The sequence below is a fragment of the Populus euphratica genome, unplaced genomic scaffold (genome assembly GCF_000495115.2).
Source record: "Populus euphratica unplaced genomic scaffold, PopEup_1.0 scaffold31.1, whole genome shotgun sequence".
Classification (NCBI taxonomy): Eukaryota; Viridiplantae; Streptophyta; class Magnoliopsida; order Malpighiales; family Salicaceae; genus Populus; species Populus euphratica.
The window spans coordinates 1,127,749-1,153,907 of record NW_011499850.1 but is presented as its reverse complement, the minus strand read 5'-3'; the positions used below and the strand labels follow the sequence as shown (position 1 = coordinate 1,153,907).

Genomic DNA, 26,159 nt, shown 5'->3' with positions numbered 1-26,159 from the left:
AAAAAATTTTAAATTTTCTAAGAGCATAGGTTCGACAGCGTTTTCAAACAGCCTAGTGAAATACGGGACGGGGTTGGGAAAATGTTTCAATAGAAAAGGGCCAAGGAGGACCTCCTGCCTGCCTAAAAGAACACTGCTACTAGAAAAGAAGAAGCAAGGTAAAGAAATTGAAAACGCCTGTTTTGGAAGCAAACTCAGAGCACAATAATTGAACGTTTATCACCTTGGAGTGTTCCTTGTAGCACATATCATCATTAGGGAGCATGGTAACATTAGGTCACTCCAATATTACACCATTGTTTTAATTCCTATTTGCGATTGAGATTGGAACACAATTGCATAACTTGTCAATAAATGCGAATCTACTTCAGAGTCTGTGGTTAGACAATAAGGGCATCGATGGACACGAGTTCCCTGGCATCAGAATTATCTTGCTTAAACGGACAGCTGATATGGTTGGACTTGAGCATCCTGTTTTCAAAGAGGAGTTTGATTTGGAATCGAGACAGCAGGACGATGCTTATGCTCAGGTAGCTTTACGTTGACGGGCTACTGTCTGTTCCAATGTCTCAGCAATTTCTTTCATGGATAGCCGGAACTTGGGTTCAAGTTGAAGACACCTAATAGCAAGCTGGGCTATCAGTGAAGCTTCTTTGATGGGATATTTCCCCTCTAACCGAGTGTCCATTGTTTTTTTTTCAGCTTTCTTTTGTTTGATAGAAATGGAATGACCCAGTTCACTGCTACATCTTTGCCATTTGGACATTCCGTATCAATCACCCGTGAACCTGTTAGCATCTCTCAACCAGAACAACTCCAAAACTATTGACATCAGTCTTTGCGTAAAATCTTCATAATCAATCAGCAACATAATAATGTCAGTTTGCATCACACGGACTCTGAACTGAAAAAGACATGGAGAACAAGAAATATTACCTGCACTCATGATCTCAGGAGCAGCATCACCATATGTGCCCATCACGAGTTTCGACACACAAATCATCAGGTGAAAGAACTGACACTAAGCCAAAATCTGATATTTTTGCATTATAGAACTGGAGTAAAACCAAAACATAGAAGTAACATCAGTATTATGGATCCTCTGACAATTTTCTGAAAGAGAAATTAACTTTTTGGTCACATTTCTCAACTAGGCTCCCTGCTCTTCGATGTGAGTGGAAGACTGGATGGGTTGAACCCAGTTCTTTAAAATTTTCATAGGTAGCAATTCACAGATAAACTGAATTATACATTATCAAGAAGTATATTTGAAGATTTTAGATCTCTGTTAATTACCAAAACCTATGGAGAGTGCAAGTAAGCCAGGCCTTGAGCGATTCCCACAGCAACCTTTAACCTTATGTCCAATGGAAGAGGCCGCATTGAGCCCTCTCCACTGGAAGAAACATATGTACAAAGACTAAAACCAATTCTTATTGCAACAAACAAAATTATTGATGTGCAAAATTCTCATGCATTTGGATGCTATGTAAAATTTTCAAACAGATAATAATTCAATGAGTTGCAGTCTTATAGTTCCAGATAGACGGTAAATAAGGATTGTTATCTCTTACTTCCAAATAGATGGTAATTTAAGCTACCATTTTGCATGAACTCATAGACAAGGGGAACCTCTTTCTCACGACAATCTCCCAACAGCTTAACGAGGTTAGGATGGGAAAGCTTTCCCAGAATATTCACCCCTGCCTCCACCAGCATGTGAACAACCCATTATGCATGTAATTCTTACAATACAACTTACTATTAAATAAAATCACAACCAAGATTTAAGAAACTGTTACAAGAGAACACTTCTCTCTGTCTGGTGTGTGTTATATATATATATATAGAGAGAGAGCACTGATTCTATAGGTCAAGAATATCAAGAAATCTAAATTATTCTACCACGATCAAAATATAAGAAGGCTGGATGAACAAAGTAGCTAGATGATCCTTGCTTCGTTGACCCTTTCCTTCTGATGTGGATAAAGTATGAATTTCTCCCCTTCAATGAGTTCGTCTAGGTTTGGCCAATTGTCAATTTTTCTAACCTACCAACATCAACCATCTTTCTTAAAACCCTCTCCTTGTTGCACCTTATTATGCCTTTTAAATTAAGAACAGAAGAGCTAACAACATCTCCACAAGCTACCAATTTCACCTCATATCACCAAACAATGAATAAAGTATGCCTAAGAACTGAAAAACTCAGGATTACAAAATAATTGTTGTATAATGGATTAGTGCAATACTTTTTAAAGACAATTCAAAATCAAATACCCACCACTGCTTACCTCCTTGCCAGCTACCTGCACTCAATTTCTTGATAGCAATGACTGACTTCTTTATCCCTCTATTAATGGTATTTTCTTCTTCTTCCAACCATCGTGTACAAAGCTGAAAACTCCCCTAGCCACCACCATGTCCCTTCTGAGATTATTAGTGGCAGCGTCTAATTGTGCCAGCAATATTAACATCTCCTTTTAAAAATTCCTTATCGTAGTTTGCATCTGAGCACTCGGTTTTCTCAGTGGCATAATTCTTACCCCAGATACTTGTAAAATTGCCACTTACTTGAGATGCTCATGTTCTAACATAAGTATTTGCAACAGTGAGCCAGGTGTTGGCACTGACAAAAGATGCATCACCTGCTTCAGAGACAAGAACTTCATGCTAAAAACTGCAGTATTCAGTGCTGAAAATGAGGAAATATTTTTTAAGAAAAAAGGAATAGTTTTGTTATACCTGCACTGATATCAGTAAAGCTTCTTGGTACAGGGTCTGACTTTGGCTTGTCAGGTTGAGAGCAAATACCCATCAAATAGCTTTATGTGCTCCTGTCTTTAAAGGAAGTTTCATTGCAGAGACTAGGCCAACGTAGAACACAACAACAAAATCTATTGGAGCTGCAGATCCTACTAGTCTGTGCACTGTCTCGGATAACATGATTAGTCTGCTCTGCTCAGACTCTTCAAAAAGGTTCGGCACAACCTTCAATGCTCCTGTTTATGATTTTCAAGCAAGGATCATAAAGGAAAAGAAGATTTGCTTTTTTTCAGGTTTCATTGCAACTTCACCGTGCTTCCATGAACAGGGAACACTGTCAGATGCTTAGATCAAGACTGGAGACAATGGGAAAAGATAAGGAGTTTTTCCCACCAAGTCATGTGACTGAAAATCCACAGCATATAAGATCATGTGATCCACAAGTGCAATGAGATTTGCACATTTGCATCACTGACAACCAATGTGGTTAGCGTTTCTCTTATCAGAATACAATGTTACACTAATTATTCCAATTTACTTGAATTCTGGGATATTCATCTGTGGTGCAGAGGGTTAAGGGAAAACAGTACAGCATTAGTACAGCCAGAGTCTGTTGTCTACCAACTTACAAGAAAAGGTGAAAACAAAGTTGGGTAAATCACCACTAATCCCTTTTTCAAATAAAGCGTGAACAGGTTTCCAATAATTACAGATTCTTTCCTAAAAATAGTCAAATCAATACAAGTTCAGCAGTGCAACGACAGAAATAACTGTATGACATTGCTAAAGAAAATTGAATTAATGAAGAAGAATACTAAAACACTACAAACCATTGTGATAACCAGAAAGAATTTTAGGCTACCCCAATCTCATATGGATGGCATCAATCTGTTCGAGTGTCTCAGCAATTTCTGTCATTGATGGCCGGAAGCGGGGAGCATGTTGAAGACATTTAAAAGCAAGGGGAGCTATTTGGGAAGCCTCTTTGGGAGGGTATTTACCTTCCGACCGGGAGTCCATTATTTTTTTCAACTTGCTTCTGTTTGTCAGATAAGGTTTAACCCAGTCAACAAGTATTTGTTTCCCACTCAGACGTTTCTTTTCAATTGCACGTAAACCAGTTAGCATCTCAACAACAACAACTCCAAACCCATTTACATCACTCTTCACATGCAAATGTCCTAACCAGCCAGCACACCATCAGTTAGAGCATGAAATTAAGGTCATAACATAAGTTTTTAAATCAGATGTAATCAAAGAGGTTGAAAACAAATTTAAACAACCAACACCGATGTCAGAGAAATTCAAGTTCAGAAGGAATAATAAGTACCTGTTGCAAGATATTCCGGATCAATGTAACCCATCGTGCCAGCAATTCTTGTACTGACATGTGAATCAATCAAGGGACCCCAAAATGACAAGCCAAAGTCTGATAGCTTCGCGTTATAGAACTAAAATAAAAGGTGAATTTGGAAGGAAATAAGTCCTCTTGAATAATAAAACAAACACTTTCAGAAAGATAACACTTTTTTTGCATTCTCCAATAACTATTTTTTATGAACCGGAAATAACTCATGGTAGGAGGAAAAGGAATGTTCAGGTGTGTATAAGACTCTACATAAAAATTATCATACCACAACTAGTGTAGTCATGAAATAGCATCCACAATTTGTTAGAAAATTATATAAATTATATCTTGGAGCCTTACTTAATAGCTTAAATTTTTAGACGAGATAGTTATTTGACATGGTATCAGAGTCTTGTTGACCAAGCAGTCACGAGTTCAAATTTCACCATTCTCATTCTATTTGATAAAAATCAAGCACAAGATAGTGTGGATCTATACAAGTTTCAAACCCAAAAAGTTTTCATTTAAGGAGATGTGTTATAAAGTAACATAAAACTATTCTTGAAACCTCATCTAATAGCTTAATTCTTTTCTGTGAAGTGATTTTTTAACATGATATTAGAACGTTCTTGACCAAACAGTCACGAGTTTGAATCTCACCACCTCTATTCTGTTTGATAAAAATTAAACACAAAATAATATAGGTTTATATAAATCATATCTTGAAATCTCACCTAATAGCTTAAATTTTTAGGTTGAGATAGTTATTTGACATAATTTATATATTTATGAGTTACAATCTACAAGCTTTATAGAAAACTTGCCTCATTAAGTAGTATATTTGAGGACTTGAAATCTCGGTAAATTATTGGTTTTTCTAATGTGTGCAAGTAAGCCAGACCATGAGCAGTATCTATAGCAATCTTGAGCCTAATGTCCCATGAAAGTGGTGGAACTGAGCGCTCTTAAAACATGGAAAACATGTAGAGAATTAAGGAAATGAATATTTAGAAGCAGAAGTGTAGGTTCTGCCAAATGCTAAAATTTACAAGCTGTAGTAAATGTCTCTTACTTCCAAAGAGATGGTAATTTAAGCTTCCCTATTTCATGAATTCATAGACAAGGATGCGCTCTCCACTTTCCGAACAATATCCCAATAGCTTTACTAGGTTTGGGTGAGAATGTGTTCCTAAGAAATACACCTCAGCCTGCACCAACACATGGACAAATGATTAAGCAAACAACTTATACTGCTTTAAACAAAGAACTAGCTCCCGGAAAAGCACATGCATTGGGTTTGTGAGGGAAAGACAGAAGGGGAATGAGAGAGCCAGAGAAAAATAGAAAATGGTCACAATTCCAAAGGTACATGATATCAATAACTCAGAACTCCCTTAACCACCTCAATAGATAACTTCAATTAATGTATAAAATCACAAATACCATGATTTTCTGTTCACTTGTGAAGATGTCAGACAGAATTTTTAGAAATATAACTTAAGTTAGTCCCAAGTCATTTTACACATTCACATGGGATAAATATTAAAATGAGCTATTAACTATCATTCCTCTTCCAAAAGACATCCTGGAAGGTTCAGCAAAGAAAGAATATAATGGTGCCTATCTTTAAGCACAACATAGAACAGTATGACTGTATGACAGGGAGTAAATACAAAATTTGGAAATCCATGTACCTTCCACTCTTTTAATCCATGCATGCTGAAAGAATCCAATTTCTTGATAGCAACGGCCGTCTTCTTTATACCCCTTGGAGGCAACTTCTCCTTAACCCAACCCTTATAGACATCGCCAAAACCTCCTTTTCCCAACACCATATCAGATCTAAAATTATATGTTGCAGCCCTCAGTTGCGCTAATGTGAATACTGTCACGGTTGAGCTGGTAGCATTTTGCCCGTTTGCTAAGGTCACATCACCACTTCCTGTTGCATCTGAGAATTGGCTGCTCTCAGGGACATTTTTACCCCAAATAGTTGTGAAGCTGCTACTTGGATGAGACATCCATGTTGTAATGCTAGTGCTTGCTATAGAGAACCAGCCGTTGCCAAAGTCATCGCTACCTACAAAACATGTACGACAATTGCATAAGCATGCAAAACTCAAATAATCAGAAAATGGAGTGACAAACAGAAAACGGAGCCAATATTTTCCAAAAATTAAAAAATCTGCGCCCAAGTAATGGAATTTTTTTTTTTTTGAATAAGTAGTTTTTTATCCCATTAGAAATATTGTTTATTCCATTAGATTCAGTGAATATATCCTGCGATTACAGTTAGCAACGCATTGAAGAATCGAAAACACAATGGTCAACCTTGTAAAACGTTGCTAGAGGCAAAAGGATGTCATCTTTGCATTGCTTCAAGGATTGGAGAGACAATTAGCAACGCCAAAAGGCATTAGCATCAATAGAAGGGTAGAGGGGCACCAACAAAAACGACTCAATCACAACCACAGAGGACATGTAGTAAAAAATATTCAACCAAGTCGAATGACAGAAGTGCAAGGGCAAAACCAAAACAAACCCAATTTGAAACATCCAACGAATAGTAAAATTAATGTAAAGAGATGCTCAAAATGATTGTGGTGGTACCTGCACTGATATGGCCGGCGGTGCTTGGTGTTGGGTCTTGATCTTGTGTTGTAGCTGGCTTGTGAGCTGTACAGCAACAAAATATCCCCATTAATTAACAGCTGCTGTAATCTGTATGTCGCTCTTCCCTTCTTGTCGTAATGACTACTGATATTTCCTGCAGTTCGTGAAAGAGAGGGAGAGGAACTGAAAGTGACCATGTCAAGGGAACAGACATCTTTTCTGACGTTTACTCTGAAAATGGAAGCGGAGTGAAGTGACCCGGGTGAGAAGCGGTAGCTGTTAGAATAGTAGGGGCGGTGTGACTTTCTTCTTGGAAAGATCGCTCCGTAATTGTTTGGGTGTGCTTTTATTATTTTTTAAATTATTTTTTATATAGAAATATATTAAAATAATATTTTTTTTATTTTTAAATTTATTTTTAATATCAGTAAATTAAAATATTTAAAAACACTAAAAAAATTTAAATTTAAAATAAAAAATAAAAAAATTTAAATTTTTTAAAAAATACTTTTAAAACATAAAAATAAATAAAATTAAAATTAAAATAATAATCATTTTTAAAAAATATAAAAATTTATCGTCTTCTAATCTCATTCTTCTAGCTTTTATGTTTTCTCAATAAGGTCCCTTGATTATTTTATTAATAAGTTTTTAGTTGTATTTTAATAGATTAAGATTTTATTTGTTTTTCATTTTAAAAGGATTTTTAAAATTTTTTAATTTTTTCGTTTTTTCTTTATTGAAAATTAATTTTTTTAGTATTTTAAAATTATTTTGATATCAAAAATAATTTTTTTTAAAAATATATTATTTTAATATATTTTTAAGTAAAATTTATTTTAAAAAACAACCATTGTCACAATATCAAATAAACTCTAAATTACAGCTAATTTTGAGATAATAAAAATAATAATAAGTTAAGAAATGGATTTTCATATATTTTTCAATATATTTAATTCCCTATTTATTTTTATTTATATAATAGTTTACTTATTTAGCATATTAAAAAATTGAATATTTCAAAGTGAGATTAGTGTTATTAACCCAGGCTAGTCCAATCAATACAGCACTTAATTTAAGTTAAGTTTTATATTAAACCAAGTAAAAATTATCTCAATTAAATCTAGTTAGCTTAGTAAGTCAAATTACAACTCAATCAATCTATTTAAAATCATATAATTTTTTTAATCTAAAATAATTTCTTTCAAATTTTTTTTATATATAAAACTCTTATAACAGTATTATTATCAATTTAAATCAACTCATCCAATCTATACTCTAAGATTTTATACTGAAGCATGAGTTTGATAGAATTTTATAACTATAGTGAGAGCTTGCTTATATGCGCTGCATATAGTCTTTGGATTGAAGGAACCATTACTTACATTTATTCTTAAGTCATCATTGATACGAGGTTTATTATCATCACCAGATAAAACACTTTGATATGAGGTATCATGCAATTTGATTAAATCATCATTGATGGTGTAGTTTCAAATCATGAAGTGGCTATTGCACAGAATTTCAGTTTCTCGGTTCAATAAATCATTTATCTTTGAATGGCGTTTATGATAATCATTAATGATCTTCTTTATTGTAATTTAATTCGTTTTATCAAGATTTTTCCGATAATACAAGAGTGCTGTCTTCAAAGTTTTGATATACCTTCAACATCTTATTTTTTTTCTCCTCATCTCTCCTCTCTTTCTTGGAATTTATGCAAGCTCTTATTCTATTTAGCAAAAGTTTTTTTTTTTACCTGTATTATTTTGTCAGGAAAAAAAATTCAAACTAATTTTCAAAAATCCATCTATTACTTCAATAGTATGGTGAATTAACGGCTGTAACTTCAAAAGTATGGCGTATATGAATGTTCTTCGTGTCATTGTAACAACAAATAGGTCCAATCACTGGAACCGAGTCGCAGCGCAGCATTCATAATATAACATCTGCCATTGATCTCCTAAAATGGCTACGGAAAGGTAGATACAGGATCATTTAAAAAAAAAGAGGGTTTCAGGGATAATGTTATTTGATTAAGTTACATAGAACCTTATCTCGTCCAGGACTATATTTGAGGACTTGAAATCTCTGTATATTATTGGCTATTCCAATGTGTGCAAGTAAGCCAGGCCTGTAGCAGTATCCTCCACATTCTTCATCCTCATATCCCACGGACGTGGTGGAACGGGCCGCTCTTCAAACATGGTAGCAAAGACGAAAGTGAAGATCTAACCGCAGAAAATACAAAATGGGAGAAAGAAAAGTTATGTCGTGACACCAAATTGCCTATTTGTTTGTGCTGCCTAAATCCACTTTTCCAATAACGCATAAACAGGCTTCCAATGATTACAGATTCTTTGCTAAAAATACACAAATCAATAAAAGTCCAGCAGTGCAGTGACAGAAATGACTCTATCACATTGCCAAGGAAAATTGAACTACTGCATGAATACAACAAATGAGAAGCGTCCATGGCAAGATGCGCCAAACACGCCCATCTCTTTCTGCTACAGCTAGTCATATAAACTCAAAGCATTTCATGGTAGCTAATTATGAATTCTCGTGTAAGTTGTATGAAGAAAGTATACCAGAGATCTCTCATCTGTGATGACACCTAATGAAGAAGAGTACTAAAACACTACAAACCACTATGATAACCAGAATGAATTTTAGGCTAACCCAATCTCATATGGATGGCATCAATCTGTTCGAGTGTCTCAGCAATTTCTGTCATTGATGGCCGGAAGCGGGGATCATGTTGAAGACATTTAATAGCAAGGTGAGCTATTTGGTAAGCCTCTTTGGGAGGAAATTTCCCTTTCAACCGGGAGTCCATTATATTTTTCAACTTGCTTCTGTTTGTCAGATAAGGTTTAGCCCAGTCCACAAGTATCTGTTTCCCACTTGGACGTTTCATGTCGATTGCACGTAAACCAGTTAACATCTCAACCATAACAACTCCAAACCCGTATACATCACTCTTCACATGCAAATGTCCTAACCAACCAGCACAACATCAATTAGAGCATGAAATTAAGGTCATGAATTTTTTTTTAAATCAGTGGTGATCAAAGAGAATCGAAACAAATTTAAACAACCAACACCGATGTCAGAGAAATTAGAGTTCAGTAGGAATAATAAGTACCTGCTGCAAGATATTCCGGATCAATGTAACCTATCGTGCCTGCGATTCCAGTACTGACATGTGAATCAATCAAGGGACCCCAAAATGACAAGCCAAAGTCTGATAGCTTCGCATTATAGAACTAAAATAAAAAGAGAAGTTGGAAGGAGATAAGTCTGTCTTGAATACTTCAACAAACACTTTCTGAAAGATAACACTTTTGATGCATTCTCCCATAACTATTTTTGGTGGACTGGAAAGAACTCATGGCAGGAGGGAAAGAAGGTTCAGATGGGTACAAGACTTTAGATAAAAATTCCCAAACCACAATGGCAAGAAATGGGTCCAATCATTGGTGGAGTCATGGAATACCAACTATAATTTATATGTTTATGGGTTACAATCTACAAGCTTCATAGAAACTTGCCTCATCGAGTAGTATATTCGATGACTTGAAATCTCGGTAAATTATTGGCTCTTCCAATGTGTGCAAGTAAGCCAGACCACGAGCAGTATCTATAGCAATCTTGAGCCTGATGTCCCATGAAAGTGGTGGAAATGAGCGCTCTGAAAACAGGTAAACATGTAGGGAATGAACGAAATGAACATTTGGATGCATATGTGTAGGCTCTACTAAATGCTAAAATTTACAAGCTGTAGTAAATGTCTCTTACTTCCAAAGAGATGGTAATTTAAGCTTCGCTTTTTCATGAACTCATAGACAAGGATGCGGTCTCCACTTTCCAAACAATATCCCAGTAGTTCTTGCAGGTTCGGGTGAGAATGTTTTTCAGAGAAATACACTTCAGCCTGCACCAATGCACGGACAAATGATTAAGCTAACAACTTTTACTACCTCAAACAAAGCACTAGCTCCCAAAAAGAGCACATGCATTTGGTTTGTGAAGGAAAGACAGAAGATGGGGAACAAGAGAGCAAGAGAGAAAAAATGGTCACAATTCCAAAGGTACAAGATATCAATAACTCAGAACACCCTTAACCACCTTGATAGGTAAATTCACTTAACATATGATATCTCAAATACCATGGATTTTCTTTTCACTTGTGAAGATGTCAGACAGAATTTTTAGAAATATAACTTGAGTAGTCCCAATTCATTTTACACATTCATAGTGGATAAATACGAAAATGAGCTATAAACTAACATTCCTCTTCCAAAAGAGATCTTGTAAGGTTCAGCAAAGAAAGAATTTAAGGGAGCATATTTTTAAGCACAACAAAGAACAGTATGACTGTATGACAGTAAGTACAACATTTGGAAATCCATATACCTTCCACTCGTTTAATCCTTGCATGCTGAAAGTATCTAATTTCTTGACAGCAACGACAGTCTTCTTTATACCACTTGGAGGCAACTTCTCCTTAAGCCAACCCTTATAGACGGTGCCAAAACCTCCTTTTCCCAGTAACATATCGGATCTAAAATTATATGTTGCAGCCCTCAGCTGCGCCAATGTGAATACTCTCATGCTTGAGCTGGTAGCATTTTGCCCGTTTGCCATAGTCCCATCACCACTTCCAGTTGCATCTGAGAATTGGCTGCTCTCAGGGACATTTTTATCCCAGATAGTTGTGAAGCTACTACTTGGTTGAGACATCCATGTTGTAATGCTGGTGCTTACTCTAGAGAACCAGCTGTTTCCAAAGTCATCACTGCCTGCAAAACATGTATGACCATTGCATAAGCATGAAAAACTCATATAATCAGAAAATGAAGTCACAAATAGAAATTGGAAGCAATATTTTCCAAATTTTTGTTTTTTAAAAAAAGTGTAAAGCACAAACTAATCCCCTATGATTTGACCATTTCTGCACCCAACTAATGGAGTTTTTCTCCTTTTTTTTTTGAGTAACTACTATTTTATCCCATTAGAAATATTGATAATCCCATTAGATTCCATGAATATATCCTGAGAGTGCAGCTAGCAACACATTGAAGAGTCGAAAACACAATGAGCAACCCTATAAAACATTGCTACAGGAAAAAAGATGTCATCTTTGCATTGCTTCAAGTGTTGGAGAGACAATTAGAAACGCCAAAAAGCATTAACATCAATAAAAAGGTAGAGAGGCAATGAACAACAAAGACCCAATCGCAGTCACAGACATATAATAAGCAGAGGACATGTGAAATAAGCAGAGGACATGTTGTGAAATAAGCCAAAAAAAAGAGGCGATTCTATCCAACTAAGTCAAATTACAGAAGTGTAAGAGCAAAACCAAAAGAAACCCAATTTGAAACATTCAATGAATAGTAGAATTAATGTGAAGAGAAGTTGAAAATGATTGTGGTGGTACCTGCACTGACATGGTCGGCGGTGCTTGGTGTTGGGTCTTGATCTTGGGTTGTTGCTGGCTTCTGAGCTGAACAGCTACAGAAAATCCCCATTAATTGACTGCTACTGTAATCTGTGGGTCACCCTTTCCTTCTTGTTGTAATGACCATTGTTTTTCTCTTGCTGTTCTTGAAAGAGCGGGACAGAAACATAACGTGAAGGGAAGAGGATTTTTCTTAAAAAAACAAATAGCATTAAAAATTAAAAATAATAACATAATAGCACATTTTTTTTAATAAAAAAAATAAGATATATATATTATAAAATAATAATGTTATTTAATAGCCACGTGTCATGGATTTGCAGATCTCCTTCACTGGTATTTTGATGGTTATCGCAATATTTATTTAATATCATATTTTTCAAAAGCAACTTCTTCATATGTCAGCATTTTGAAACTCTTGCGGCCATGTTATTTGCATTTTAAGAATATTTTATTTTGAAAAAATATTAAATTAATGTTATTTTAATAATCTTAATGAGTTATATTAAAAAAACTAATATAATTTTAAATAAAAAAATATTTTTAAAAATCAATTGCGTCACACCAAAAAACAAGTAAAATGGTCAAAATTTTAAATTCTCTGTGTGTTTTTGCAGCGGGAAGAGACATCTTTTTTGACGTTGACTTTGAACAAGGAAGAAGAGCTTGAGTGCTGGAGAGTATCATACGGTATCAAGGGCTCCGTTCTCTTGAATTAAAAAAAAAAAAAAGTTGAATAGTATATTACTCTATATTTTCATCTTCTCCTTGACTATTTTCTCAATAAGTTTTATTTGTATTTAATAAATTAAGTTATGGCTAATTTTAGAATAATATATATTTGAGATTTATGAAAATTTTATATAGAACTCCTTGATTATTTTCATATATTTTCATTTATATAATGTCCTATTTGCTTAGCATGCTAACAATTAAGTAGTATGGAGTGAGATTAGTATTATTATACCTAAACTAATTTGTGAAGACAATATATTAACTTTGATTTAATTTGAGTTAAATTTTTTTTTTTTTTGAATTTGAAACTCCATCTTTTGAGAAGAGTATTTTGTGGGTCTAGATAGACGAATAAAATCCTGGTTGTCCCCGACTTTTATAAGAATTGCACGTCTTAACTTGAACTCAAGATTTACTGTGCAGATCTCAAATTTTTTATCACCACTTTACATCATTTGAAGACGTTGAGTTTTTTATTGAATCATATAAGATTAATTTATAAAATTTAATTAATTTTGTGAATTAACTTGTAATTCGGTGGACTAGTTAAAATCAAATGAGATTTGATTTTAAAAAATTAAAAATCTAGAACAAGTTTATACTAATTTTTTTTTTTAAATCTTAAAATAATATTATTTTAAATTAATTTAAAATGATTCAAATTTGAGTTAGGTTATGAACATCCTATGATTTCATAATTATGAGTCGGACTTCCATGGATGCACTTAAATTCTTGGATTGAAGGGACTCCTCCTTACATGTATTCTCATATCATCACCATCACCAGAGAAAGCACATGATATGAGGTATTATTCTATTGATTAAAACAGCTTTGATGGTGTAGTTTTAACCTTGGAAGTGGCTAAGCTATTGCACAGATTACAGCTTCAAGGTTCAATAAATCATCTCCAAATGACAAGTTCAATCATTGTGTTGGCGTTTGCATTGAATCAAACTACTTATAAATAAAAACTAGATAGGTCGTTGCAGAACCGATCTATATTTTTTTTATTGAAAAAAATTATTAGTTTAGAAAAATTCAAATCTCAAATTATTAATTCAAGTGGTAATTTAAATAATATAAAAAAGCAATAATAATAAATAAAAAAAATATTAAAAAAAACCACACTTGATCCGGATTATTAAACAATTCAATGGTAATCGAATTGAAGGAAAATCATAAAAAAAAAAAGTGAAACTTAAAAAACAAATATAAAAAACATCAGCTTAAAAAAATAAAAAGAAAATTTAGGAAAACTTCTTCAACTTAATCTAATCTAAAAAACTTGCAACTCATTAAATTATAAATTCAAGTTTAATTAAGAAACTTAAATTTCATCCAATTTAATTTTAAAGGATGGAATCATTGAAAATTATTAATAAACAAATTACAAAAAAAAAAAAAAAAGGAAACAACAAAAAGAATGAGTATAAAATTTGATAGAAAAACATTTTAGGAGGATGATATTTGAAAAAAAAAAATTTCAAACAAACTAAATAGGAATTTAAAAAATAAATAATAAATTTAAAAGATTAAAAAAATATAGAGAATGGAACCACAAAATGTTTGTAATTTGATAAATAATGATAGAATAAAAAAATGTTAAGGAGTGAAATTGAGAAACAAAGTTAGAGAGTACTAACTTAATAAGACCAAACCAAAAAATAAGAAAAAAAAATAAGAGAACATAAGCTCAAGAAAATGATAGAGAAATCAAGGAAACTTAAATAAATCTTTTAAATCTGATCTAATATCTAAAACTTGTAACTTGTGAAATTATTGACATGAGTTCACTTAATAAACTTAACTCTAAAAAAAAATATTTTTAAAAGATGAAGTCAAGAAAAAAAATTAGTAAAAAAATTGTAAAAAAATAACAAAAATAACAAGGATAAAATTTGACAAAGTTGACAAAGAAAAACCCAACAAGGATGAAATCTGAAAATAAAAAATAAAAATGATCATAAATAAAATAAATTGCAATTAAAAGAGTTAGAACCAAATTTAAAAGATTAAGAAATTAAAAATCATTTGTAATATGATAAATTATTTATAGATTAAAAAAATATTAGATGTAAAATAGGAAAAAATTATGGAAGCCTAACATAATAGAATAAAAAAACTCAAAAATAAGATAAAAAAAGAGAACATTAGCATAGAAAAAGGAAGAAAATAAAAAAGTAAATTTGGTAAACCTCTTAAATTCGGTTTAATACTAAATATCACATCTCGTGAAATCTTTAACTCTAATTCAATTAAAAAGCTTAATTCTCAACCAATTTAATTTTAAAACATGAGATCAATAAAAAAATATTAATGAAAAAACCCGCAAAAGCAATAAAAAAAATAAGAAAAAAATTTGATAGAAAAAAAAAACTCAATAAAAATGCAATTTAATGAAAAAATAAAAAAAATATCAACTAAAATAAATATCATTTAAAAGAATGAAAACTAAATTTTAAAGATTAAGAAAATTATATAGGTGAAAGTGAAAAACATTTGTAAAAATCAAGCAAACCATTACAAACATTTTAAACCTAGTTAAATCTTAAAAACTTATAATTCATGAAACCAGGGACCCGGATACAATCAAAAAGTTTATTGTGAGGTAATTTAAAAATATTAATTTAAAAATTTGTCAAAATACAAAAATTTAAAATTTAAAGAATAAGGATTAAATTCAATATTAGAAAAAAAACAGAGGAGAGTGAAATCATAAAACAAAATTAATTTAAAAAATTATTCCAAATAAAAACTTGTCAATGCTGAAATATCAACAATTAAAAGAACAAAGATTAAATTTGATAGAAAAAAATTAAACAAAAGGTTAAAATCACATAATAAAATCAATTTAAAAAATAAATAAAAAAATAGTAATTAAAAGAATGAGTATGAAATTTGAATGATAAAAAAAAAAATTAATAAGAGTGAAATTGAAAAGACATATCAAATCTAAAGAGAGGGAAGAAAGAGAAAACTATGATCACCCACACCAGACTTCCATGAATGATGGAAGCAGATGCGCTATCTCATCGGGTCGAAAAAGTCAAGACTTTTCAAACACTGTCCTGAAAAGTAGTGTTTGGTGGTTAGATAACTTCTCACGTGCCAATAAGATTTTTTAAAATTATATTTAATAAATATAATTTACAACAATACCCTGAGTACTCATAAAATCTATAATTAAAACAAAGTAAAATGATAAAAAAACCATCAAGTGAGAGTTTAATTGATTTTGTTTTTAAAGGTATTAAAGTAATTATACTATTTTATAAAAAAATAAAAATTAAAAAATATCATTGAATAGTAGCTATTATATTATATTATTCAAGGCTAAATAAGTAATTTGATCATGTATTTAAAATCAAAATTACAAACATAACCTTATATTTTCAGAAAAATATTTTGATGTGAGGGTGAAAACACCACCTTGCACCCAATGCCAAGTTAAAAGATGTAATGAACTTGGAGTAAAATCGTAATTATCTTATTGTAATGCCTAATGAATAGTAAATTATCTCGTGGGAAACAGTAACATCACTAGCATTTTCTTTTCAATGATGGACGTAACTCTATCTAAACTCAATGGTTATAAATCATTCCTTCATCTTTAATCTCGCCAAAAAGAAGAAGAAGAAGAAGAAGAGGGAAACAACTCATTCTTCAAAGAAATATATATTGAATAGTCTGAAAACTGTTAAAATCTGCCCTTAATTAGCATGCTGTAGTCCTGTCTAAAACATTTCATGAGCTCTAAATATTACATGAAATCTTCGTGTGTTTGTGTATTAAATGATGTTAGACCAGTATCCCAGAAATCTCTCACCTTTCATTGCGATTGTATGAAGGAGAATACCAAAAACGCTAGTGAAAATTGACGTAACAGAATGAATTTAAGGCTCCCCCGATTTCATATGAACTGCTTCCATCTGTTCAAGTATTTCAGCAATTTCTGCCGTTGATGGCTGGAACCGGCGATGGAGCTGAAGACATTTAAGAGCAAGGTTAGCTATTTGCGAAGCTTCTTTAATCTTTAGCAGGATAGTTTCCCTCCATCCGAGAGCTGAAACCATCATCTGTTTTAACTTCATTTTATTTGTCATATATATGGTTTAATCCAATAAACCTGCGCCAGCATTCGACGATTCATATCAGTTGCACTTAAACGTATTAGCATTTCAACTTAAACAACTTTAAAATTATGTGTGTTTGGTAGGATAGTGTAGTGTGTTTTTTAAAAGTATTTTTTATTTAAAAATATATTAAAGTATTTTTATTTTATTTTTTATATTAACACATCAAAATTATCAAAAAAATATACTAATTCAATATTTTCTCAAATAAAATATATTTTAAAAATGTATTGAAAAACTTAAGCTACGGTATTTTCAAACAATATCTTGTTTGCATGCTAATATAGCATACAGTAAAGAGAAAGAAATAGGAAATTTTCAATCCTTAAATAATGAGTAATTTTTTATTTTTTTAAGATAACATACAAAATTATTTAAATAGTAAATACATAATAAAATTCAAGTTAAATAAATTATAAAAAATATCTAGTAAAAGAATCTGAAAATAACAAGAAAAATAAAAAAAATCTAAAGCAATAACTTTTAATCTTAAAATAAAATATCTAATAAATTTTCATTTTCATCTATATATATATATGTCCTATGCACATAAAATTTGATTAATTTTGTCTTCGAATCTTATCTCCATCTCTTCCAATTACACATGATGTTTTTTGTCTCGCAACCATCTTTTCTTTTCTATTTACCAAACCAAGCACTTTCTTACAGCAAGCATGTAATACAGGTCATGATCATCTGGAAGTGAAAGATTCATAAAAAATATCATTTCTATATGATTTTCGAACCAACAATCTTCGTTGCATTGACATTAACTGGTTTTTCTATTCTGCGATGACACGTTCACCTTTTTCAAGGTAAAAAATTTATATTCTGTGATGACAAAGACGAGTGCTGAAGTCATCAATGAATTTTGTTTTAGTGTTGAAAAGAGAGAAACTACAGAACGTGAATAGAAATCCAAGCCCGTGCATGTATGCTTCTGGTTTATCTATCCCTTTTAGCCTTTGTAAGTATTCAGATTTTGTCCATCAGTCTAAGCTAGCATCATTTATTCTACCAACATAGCTTTGTGGATTAATTAGCTTTTATTCAGAATTCCTAGCAAGCGATCCGATTGAATCCACCATGTCAGTTAATTCGTTGATCTTACAGCAGAATGCTTGCAAGTTGCAAACACCGAACTGGTCAGCTGCTAATTGTCCGTTTGCGGATGAAACTATTTTCCTTAAATTTTATTTTATTTTAAAAAAAAAATTATTTTTTTATATATTTTCAGATTATTTTAATACGTTAATATTAAAAATAATTTTTTAAAAATAAAAAATATTATTTTAATTTATTTTTAAATAAATAAAAATTATAACGTAACTACTGCTATAATTTCGAACATGTCATAAATAATAAATTATCAAAAACTTATAAATTAATTCAAAAAAAAAGAAGAAAAAAACAGAAAGTATTGTTTGAAACCAATTCTTTGTTGGTATTTAGTTTAATTATAGTGTTTAATATAAATTTAATTAATTAATAAATTGAATTTATATGTTTGAAAAAAATATTCTATCACTGAACTCAATTCCTTTTGTTTTCTATATTCCCCTTGACAAGAGTGAGACGGGTGCTAAAAAAATGGGTAAATGGATATTTTAAGAAAAATATATAGTTCTAACATTAATTTTTTTCTTTTTAGTATAGTAAATCACAATGGTTGTTATTTCATTTACTTTTGTATCTTGAATTTTATTTGGAATTGAATTTTTAATATTTAAAATGATTTCATTTAGAATTAAAGAAATAATTATTTCAAATTAATAATTGAATTCCATTTACATTGTACACCATCTTATTCTTCTCATGAAAGTAGCGGTGCAAGCAAAAAAAGAAGTGGGGGGGCGCAATTTGGAGTGCATAGTTGATGATACAAGTACTAGCCAGTGAGCTATATAGATTCATCACCCATATCCCTTCAAGACTCCAATTTTTCAACCTTTCCAGAAACCAAAAAATGGAAAATAATAATACACGCTGTAAAACAACAGCAAGAGCAAGAAAAAGATTAGCTAAATTAATTACGTGCAAGATATATAATATCTGTTCAAGTCGCTCTCATCTTCTTGGAATTACATTTTGTGAGCAGCAAAAGAACCGAATCTGAATCGTTTACTGGAATCTCAAAGAACCCTTGCGGAGGAGGGCTCAATTTCCTCTTTGGAGGCCTAGGTTTCCTTGGAGCTGGTGGGCACACCAAAGGTGACTTCAAAATCTGAGTTGGTGACTTTGGTGTGCTAGGATTACTGCTCTCTTGATCTTCATCAAAATTGAGAATCTTCTTCGCATCAGCTTCCTTGGCTTCACAGAATTTTGTTCCAATACTACTATTTGTAGTACTATTACTGCATGTTCTTGAAACTGTTCTTATTGGCGTAATTGGCCTGAACTCTTCTGAAATCTCAAGACCCATTTGCTGGCAAGATAACAAAGTCCAAGTCTTTCAAATCAAAAGAGTTTCAAGAAAGAGAAAATGGGGTCACAAGAAAAGAAAAGGAGAGCCAAGGAAGGTTTATGGGTGATAGAGTTTTCTTGGGGTGGAATAATATTTGATTATAAATAAAGGGAGGGGTGGAGGGAGGGAAGAAGAAGAAGAAGAAGAAGAAGGAAGCGTGCTATAAAGGTAATTAAGAGGGTGATGATGAGATGTAATGTGGAGAGAGTGATGGGGAATGATGAAGACGAATAACTGAAAGAGTTGGAAGAGAGTGGCAAAAGAGTACAGGCAAAATTTAAGACAATTATAAAGGGAAGAAAACAAGGGATAACACAAGGAGTTAGCGTGTGGAAGTGAGTGTTGAGTTTTAGAGATAGAGAGAAAGAAACGCAGCCTTTTCACTGACAGATTGGCACAGTTTGCACTTCTCCCCATGTGATGTGTTCTCTACCAGAACACCCGGGGGTTTCCTAACATCTTCACTTTCTCATGGCACACGTTTAGTGGAGCATTTGCTCCTTCTATTCCTCTGTTTTACTTTGATTTGTCCCTTTACTTTGATTTGTCATAGTTTCATCTACCTAATCTCTGTTTGTAATCGTGTGCTGCTACTTCCCTTTACGGGTAGATCATTTCTTACGAGTAATGAAGAAGATGACCAAACCATGACTTGGAAATTCACCACTGAGATAATGATAGGTTTTCAAGAACATAAAAGAGATAGATGGGTTGAATCCGTAAGCTATGTCTCAATGTATAATTTGTATGCTTATCTTGTATATTTTTTTAAATAAAAAATTATACATGTTCATACTATTTTGTTGATTAAAACTATAATATTATATTAAGTAATTGTCTTAACTTTAAAATTTAACTTATTATATAAAATTTTAATATATAATTTATATAATTATCTAATAATATAATAATGGGTATAAATCTCTAGATTTCTATAACAAAAGATTACTTTTGCTTTTTGTGAATATCTCGATGCAATGCAATACTCTCCTTCAATTCTTCTGTAAAATACAAAAAAAAAAATGAAGAAAAACAAATGAAACAACCTGAAAGTATCTTGTGCACTAATAATAACTTTTAGATTTCATTGTTAAACACAACATTTTCTTAAAACCTCTATCATGTCGTGTCATATTTTGCACTTAATGGTGGGATTTAGCACCATTGTTGACGAAATTAACAGATGTTCTAAAATAGAGAGAAGCGGAATGACACTATGACAAATAAATTTAACATGACCAAACCAAGAGAAAGCTGGAATTTCAGGGACCATATGGTGCCTCAACCCTCATCATCCATACATGAAACAGATTGCTACTCCTTTTATTTTATTGTATTTTTTGCTGCTATTCCTGCTGCCCATGTTAGTTTACTCACGTTAGCTTTCATTCATTCATGTTGTTTGGTATTAAAATATTAAATTGATTTACTTTTTCACCTCTTTGGCTGTTATTTAAGAGTGCTATTATTGATCCCAACAGCTTCTACTCCCAAGGTTCTTGTAAAATATTTTCAAGTCAATCATCAATGGGTCTAAGTTCACCGGCTACTGTCCTGTATGAAAGATTCGCATACATCATGGCCTCGGAGTAGTAAATTCTTGGATATAGCTAGAGATGATATACCTCTATACAATTTGAATCAATATCCAAGCGCAGCCATTGGAAATAAAATGAAATAGTTATAGTCAAAAGGATTATAAAATAATAAAAACTAGATATTTGTGGCATTTATTATTGGATAATGTGAATAATTATTGTAACTTTTCTAATCATAATTATAATACACGACACTTTTTTGTCTATGCTTATTTGCCACATATCTGTGATTACTTGACTGCATAAGTAATTATTTCCTCTACCATAAGAGTGTACTTAAGACTAAATTGAATTAATACCAGTGGATATATATGTTTATGGATTAAATGATAAGTTCAAGAAAAAAATATTAACTAGCCAAACAAGTCCTTTTGATATAAACATATATAATTTATTATTCATTTGTTGAATCAAGTTTGAATATTTTAGTGAACTTAGTGGACGTGTTTTACAAGCCTCGTTTTTTGTATTCTTTTCAAATTAAATTTAAAAGTTGTTGTTTTGGAACTTTATTTATTTTCTTAGTTATTTCTGTATTCTTTTCTTAATTAGGTTTTGTATTTTTTTTTTAATTTTTTTTAAGAAATTAAGAATTATTGACATTTAGAATTTATCAAATCAATTTTTTTAATATAATTTAGCTGTAATTTTAGGGTTTATGAAACTCTAGTCTTTTTTTTTTTCACTATACATTGCTTCACGCTGCAAATTGAAAGATTTCACTTGAGAATTAAAAAGAAAGAAATCACAAGAAAAACAAAAGCAACTAAAACAACTTTGGGAGTTCAAAGACACATATTCCTTAAGAATTATTAACACAGGAACATGAGTTACAGTAACTGAATGTTGACATGGGATTTAACAAAAGAGAGGGAAAGGTAAAATTCACTTTATGTGTCATGATGTCTTTATTGCCTTCAGTGAAACCCCATCATAGAGAAGATGAAAAGAAGGGTTGCTTGAGATCCAAATCTAATAATTTGGTCGAGGCGAGGGACAAAAGCTGTTGGAATCACATGATAGAGTTTATTAACTATCCTCGATGATATAGCATTTAGTGGTTGATACGTGACAAATTATGGGGTTAATATAGTAAGTATAATTATTATCAATTAACAAGAAGCCATGGCATGTGAACACACCCCTTTTTGCACAAGGATTTGGAACCTTTGCTTCTCGAGGATGAAAGGGAAAAAGGAATCTCCAAGCAGCCCAGCAAATACTGCTCGCGTGAAAGGAAATAAAAAAAGCAGTGTGAATGCGAAAGATTTCAACTTTATCAGAAACCATTCAAGTATTTTAGCTGTTCTTATTTGATAAGATTTTAAAGATGTTAATTACTTCATTTTGAACTCGGCATCTCTACGTACTATATAAATACGAGTAGAGGGAGCAAAACATGTTGGAAGAGGAATTAAATAATTAATTTTTGTATATCCTTGTACCTGGGATGCATGTGATGGTATGCACTAACTTGTTGATCTATTTTGCTTGTCCATGAACCTGCTTTTTGGAGACAAGCTTGTGATAATTATTCAGTATCAACCTTGTTAACATGTGGACTTGCTTTTTACTCAATTATCTTGGAATTAAATATGAATAAAATCAAGAAGAAATGGGTTTTTTTTATGTATATGTATGTGTAAGTACAGATGATATGTTTAAGATCTTATAATAATAATAAAAAACTTAATTCCATTATGTAAGAACTAACTTTAATATTACTTGATTTAAAAAAAAAAAATTGATTGTGAATGATATTCTCTTATCTATGCTATTCTTTTTATCCAATAAGAGTTTGATGGTTTCATTCGGGGAATGTGTAAAAATATAGAAATAAAAAAAAATATTTATTTAAAAAGATAAAGATATAAATATAAAATAAACATGTTTATCAAATATTTTTGAAATGAATTTTTAATCTTGATAGGAAAATGCATCATTTCTATTTTTAATCTTTTTATTTTCTGTTTAGATATAATAATAAAATGCAATTTATTAGTAATTTAGTATGTATCCACCCCACATACATTTTTTTTTTAATTTGAGTAAATATTATCTTTTAAAAAATATATTTTATACGTTTACCTAGACGAATAAAATTTCAATTATTTTAATTTTTTTTATAAAAAATGCATATTCTAACTAAAATTTCAAATTTACTATACAGATTTCAAATTCTTTAGTATCACATTATATCTCTTGAGGACACCACACATGCATATTCGCCACATTATTAAAAATATCAGTTGAATTTCAATTAGCAAGTAGTTGAGAAGGGAGAACCTTGCTTAATTTCTGGATGATGATGGTGTGAAGGGAGGGAGGGAGGGTCGATGTCAGAATTTGGTTGAAAGAAGAACGTGTACACTTGGCCCATCTACTCGTCAAAATCCAATAATGAGCCCAAACATTGATGATGAATTTGAAGGCTCAGCAACCTTATTGGAAATCCATGAGACTCAGACTTTGGAGGTAGGTGGCGATTTCTTTTCTTTTTCTTCCTTTTGTTTGACATAATTGATAACTGGTAAATTAGTTTGCTCCGTGAAAGAAACTCATTTACCAGTCACACCAAAATCACTCTAATTTGCTTGACACCAAAGACATTATTGGTGGGTTTATGTAGGGGATGGTAATGGATAATTTATGGGTCCGGTTTTTACTTTATTCATTACTAGATAAATAAAAGAGTTTAATTAGATATTTATTTAGTACTATTTATTATTAAACATGAAATAAATAAAAAAGTATATATATAGTTGAGTTATGTGTACATGTATTAAATTATAAAATCACAAATGTTGTGTATGTTGTGTTTTGGATCTAGTTTTGAGTTATGTGTACATGCATTAAATTATAAATTATAAAATATTTAATTAAAAAGATCAACTCATTTATGTTAGTATTCCTTGAATTTGAATTAAATTATCATGCCCGGCTATTTGTTGAATCAATTTTAATTTAGTGAGTATTCAAATCAGTTTGATCAATAATATATTAATGAAAAGTTCCTAAAAAATATAGCGTAATGGTAAAAGATTTGAGATTTGTATAGCAGGTTTCGAGCTTAATTTAAAATATATATTTTTTATAAGAACTTAGAACAACCGAAGTTTTACTTATTTATTTGGGCCTATAAAATATATTTTCTGAAAAAATGAGGTTTTCTCAAATCTAAAAACAAAAAAATCCACTCAAATATCTCAAGTCATGTCATGCAAAGCTCTATTAATCTAACTTATCTAAAGGAACACATCAACAATTAATTCATGACAAAAATCAAATTTGCATGATAGTTGAACTTTTGACTCGCAATCACCTATTTTTAATGCAATTTTTCAATTTATTGTCAATGATAAATACTTAATATTTTGTTTTCTCGTCCTATAGTCATGTTGTCTATAAACAATAGAATTTATGAGAATTTTATTTTTAATGATTTTATATGTAAAATATTTTCAACATTGAATACCAAATAAATCCAATTGAAAAAAAATATACACACCATAACAATTAAAGAAAACATTTTTTCTCACCTCCACTTGTTTTCTTAGCTCATTCTAAATGTTCAAAAATTGTAAAATAACTATTTAAGGCTCGGCAACCATTGGAAATCCATGAGACTCAAACTTTGGTTAGTGGGAATTTTTTTTAACATAATTAATGAAGAATTTGAGTTTGTTCCGTGAAAGAAACTCACTCATCAACTATCACCAGCAACACATTAATTTGCTTGACACCAAAGACATCATTGTTGGGTATTTGTAGTGATGGTAATAGGCATATATGAGTGAATTTTGAATTATATTTATAATTCACTAGTTGTTTTTCAAGCAAAAAATTAAAATATTTATATTTTATATTTTAGTTATCAAGTTCTACATATTTATTTGGTGTCTATTGTCCGAGTAAAATCTAGTCTAAAACCCTCCCCAAATCAAATGAATCTAATTGAAAAGAAAAGAAAAGAAAAATATAAACACATAATTTGAAAAAAATATTAATTGTCCTCCATGTGAAAGTATAATAACTTTTGTTTTAGGGTATATTTCTAAAGTTTATTTTATTTAAAGAAAACATTAAATTAATATTTTTTTTAAATGATTTTGAACATTTCTTATATGATTTTAAAAATATATTTTAATGGCAGTGCAAAACGCACGCTACATGTTCAAAAAACAATGAAATAGGCATTGCTTTCTCATTCAAGAAAACATTTTGAAACTATTATTAAGCAAAGTAAAATTGTCAATTTGTCACATTTTCCTCCCTCCACGGCATTAGAAGGCATCTCTTTCTTTTGGATAGTCAACTTTCTTTAAACTTTCTAGGCCCTAGCTTTTCTTCAAGCTTGCCTGCCTGCTTACCTGTTCATTCATCCATGGCACATGAGCCCCCACGGTGTCCCACCACCCCATAAAGAAGCCAAGGCATCCCATGAATGGAGAATAATTGCACCCTCCAACCTCATACAAAACCAAGAAAACAGCAAAGCATATCTCATTTAGTCAACCAACAGCACCAATTCACAGAGCTGTCATGGCCCCCATGCCTGCAATTTCCTTTGACCTCCTGCTCACTACATGACACTTGCAAAATATTCCAAGCACACCCACATATTTTGACTTCTTTCGCAATCACACCACAGAATTCAAATCAAAGAATCCAATCTCAAATCTATGAAGAAACAAATTGATTAATAATACCATCATTGATTTTCTTTAATTTCTACTCTACAATTTCTTGTTTTTTATACAAAATCGAAATTCCCAGGCCACTTGAACGTGGCCCATCATTTTCATCCTAGAAGTTCTTTACAAACCACTAGACTTTTCTTCTTCTACTTTGACTCCTCTCCAATAAGATACCGTCACGTGACTGTCACGGCAACAGAGTCAAGCCCCTTTCGCCACCGTCCAAGATGGATCAATCAACGTCATCGATGGGCTTTCCCGCGTCTCTCATGTTGACTGGAACACGTGTCGTATGGCAGCATTAGCTGTGACATTTTCAGGTAGGGGAGCATGTGAA

The 26,159-nt window shown here is 31.5% G+C and overlaps 1 protein-coding gene and 1 pseudogene across 1 annotated transcript; both read right to left on the bottom strand.

Annotated features, from left to right (window-relative positions):
* Positions 1-232: 232 nt before the first annotated feature.
* On the bottom strand, positions 233-6,998 carry LOC105120963 (probable serine/threonine-protein kinase NAK; annotated as a pseudogene).
* A 2,152-nt stretch (positions 6,999-9,150) lies between these two features.
* On the bottom strand, positions 9,151-12,910 carry LOC105120964 (probable serine/threonine-protein kinase NAK). Its single transcript, XM_011019412.1, has 7 exons — positions 12,830-12,910; positions 12,174-12,328; positions 11,147-11,532; positions 10,529-10,664; positions 10,282-10,421; positions 9,876-9,996; positions 9,151-9,727 (listed from the first exon to the last, which is right to left on the bottom strand). Exons 2-7 carry the CDS (start codon positions 12,262-12,264, stop codon positions 9,405-9,407), a joined length of 1,197 nt encoding a protein of 398 aa, XP_011017714.1. The 5' UTR covers positions 12,265-12,328; positions 12,830-12,910; the 3' UTR covers positions 9,151-9,404.
* Between the last annotated feature and the right edge of the window lie 13,249 nt (positions 12,911-26,159).

Excerpts from the sequence above, each read along its gene's own strand:
- LOC105120964 (XM_011019412.1), bottom strand. The coding sequence starts at position 12,264 with ATGGGGATTTTCTGTAGCTGTTCAGCTCAGAAGCCAGCAACAACCCAA. Across the intron at positions 11,533-12,173 it reads CGCCGACCATGTCAGTGCAG|GCAGTGATGACTTTGGAAAC; the intron begins GTACCACCACAA and ends CATGTTTTGCAG. Across the intron at positions 10,422-10,528 it reads AAATTACCATCTCTTTGGAA|AGCGCTCATTTCCACCACTT; the intron begins GTAAGAGACATT and ends ACCTGTTTTCAG.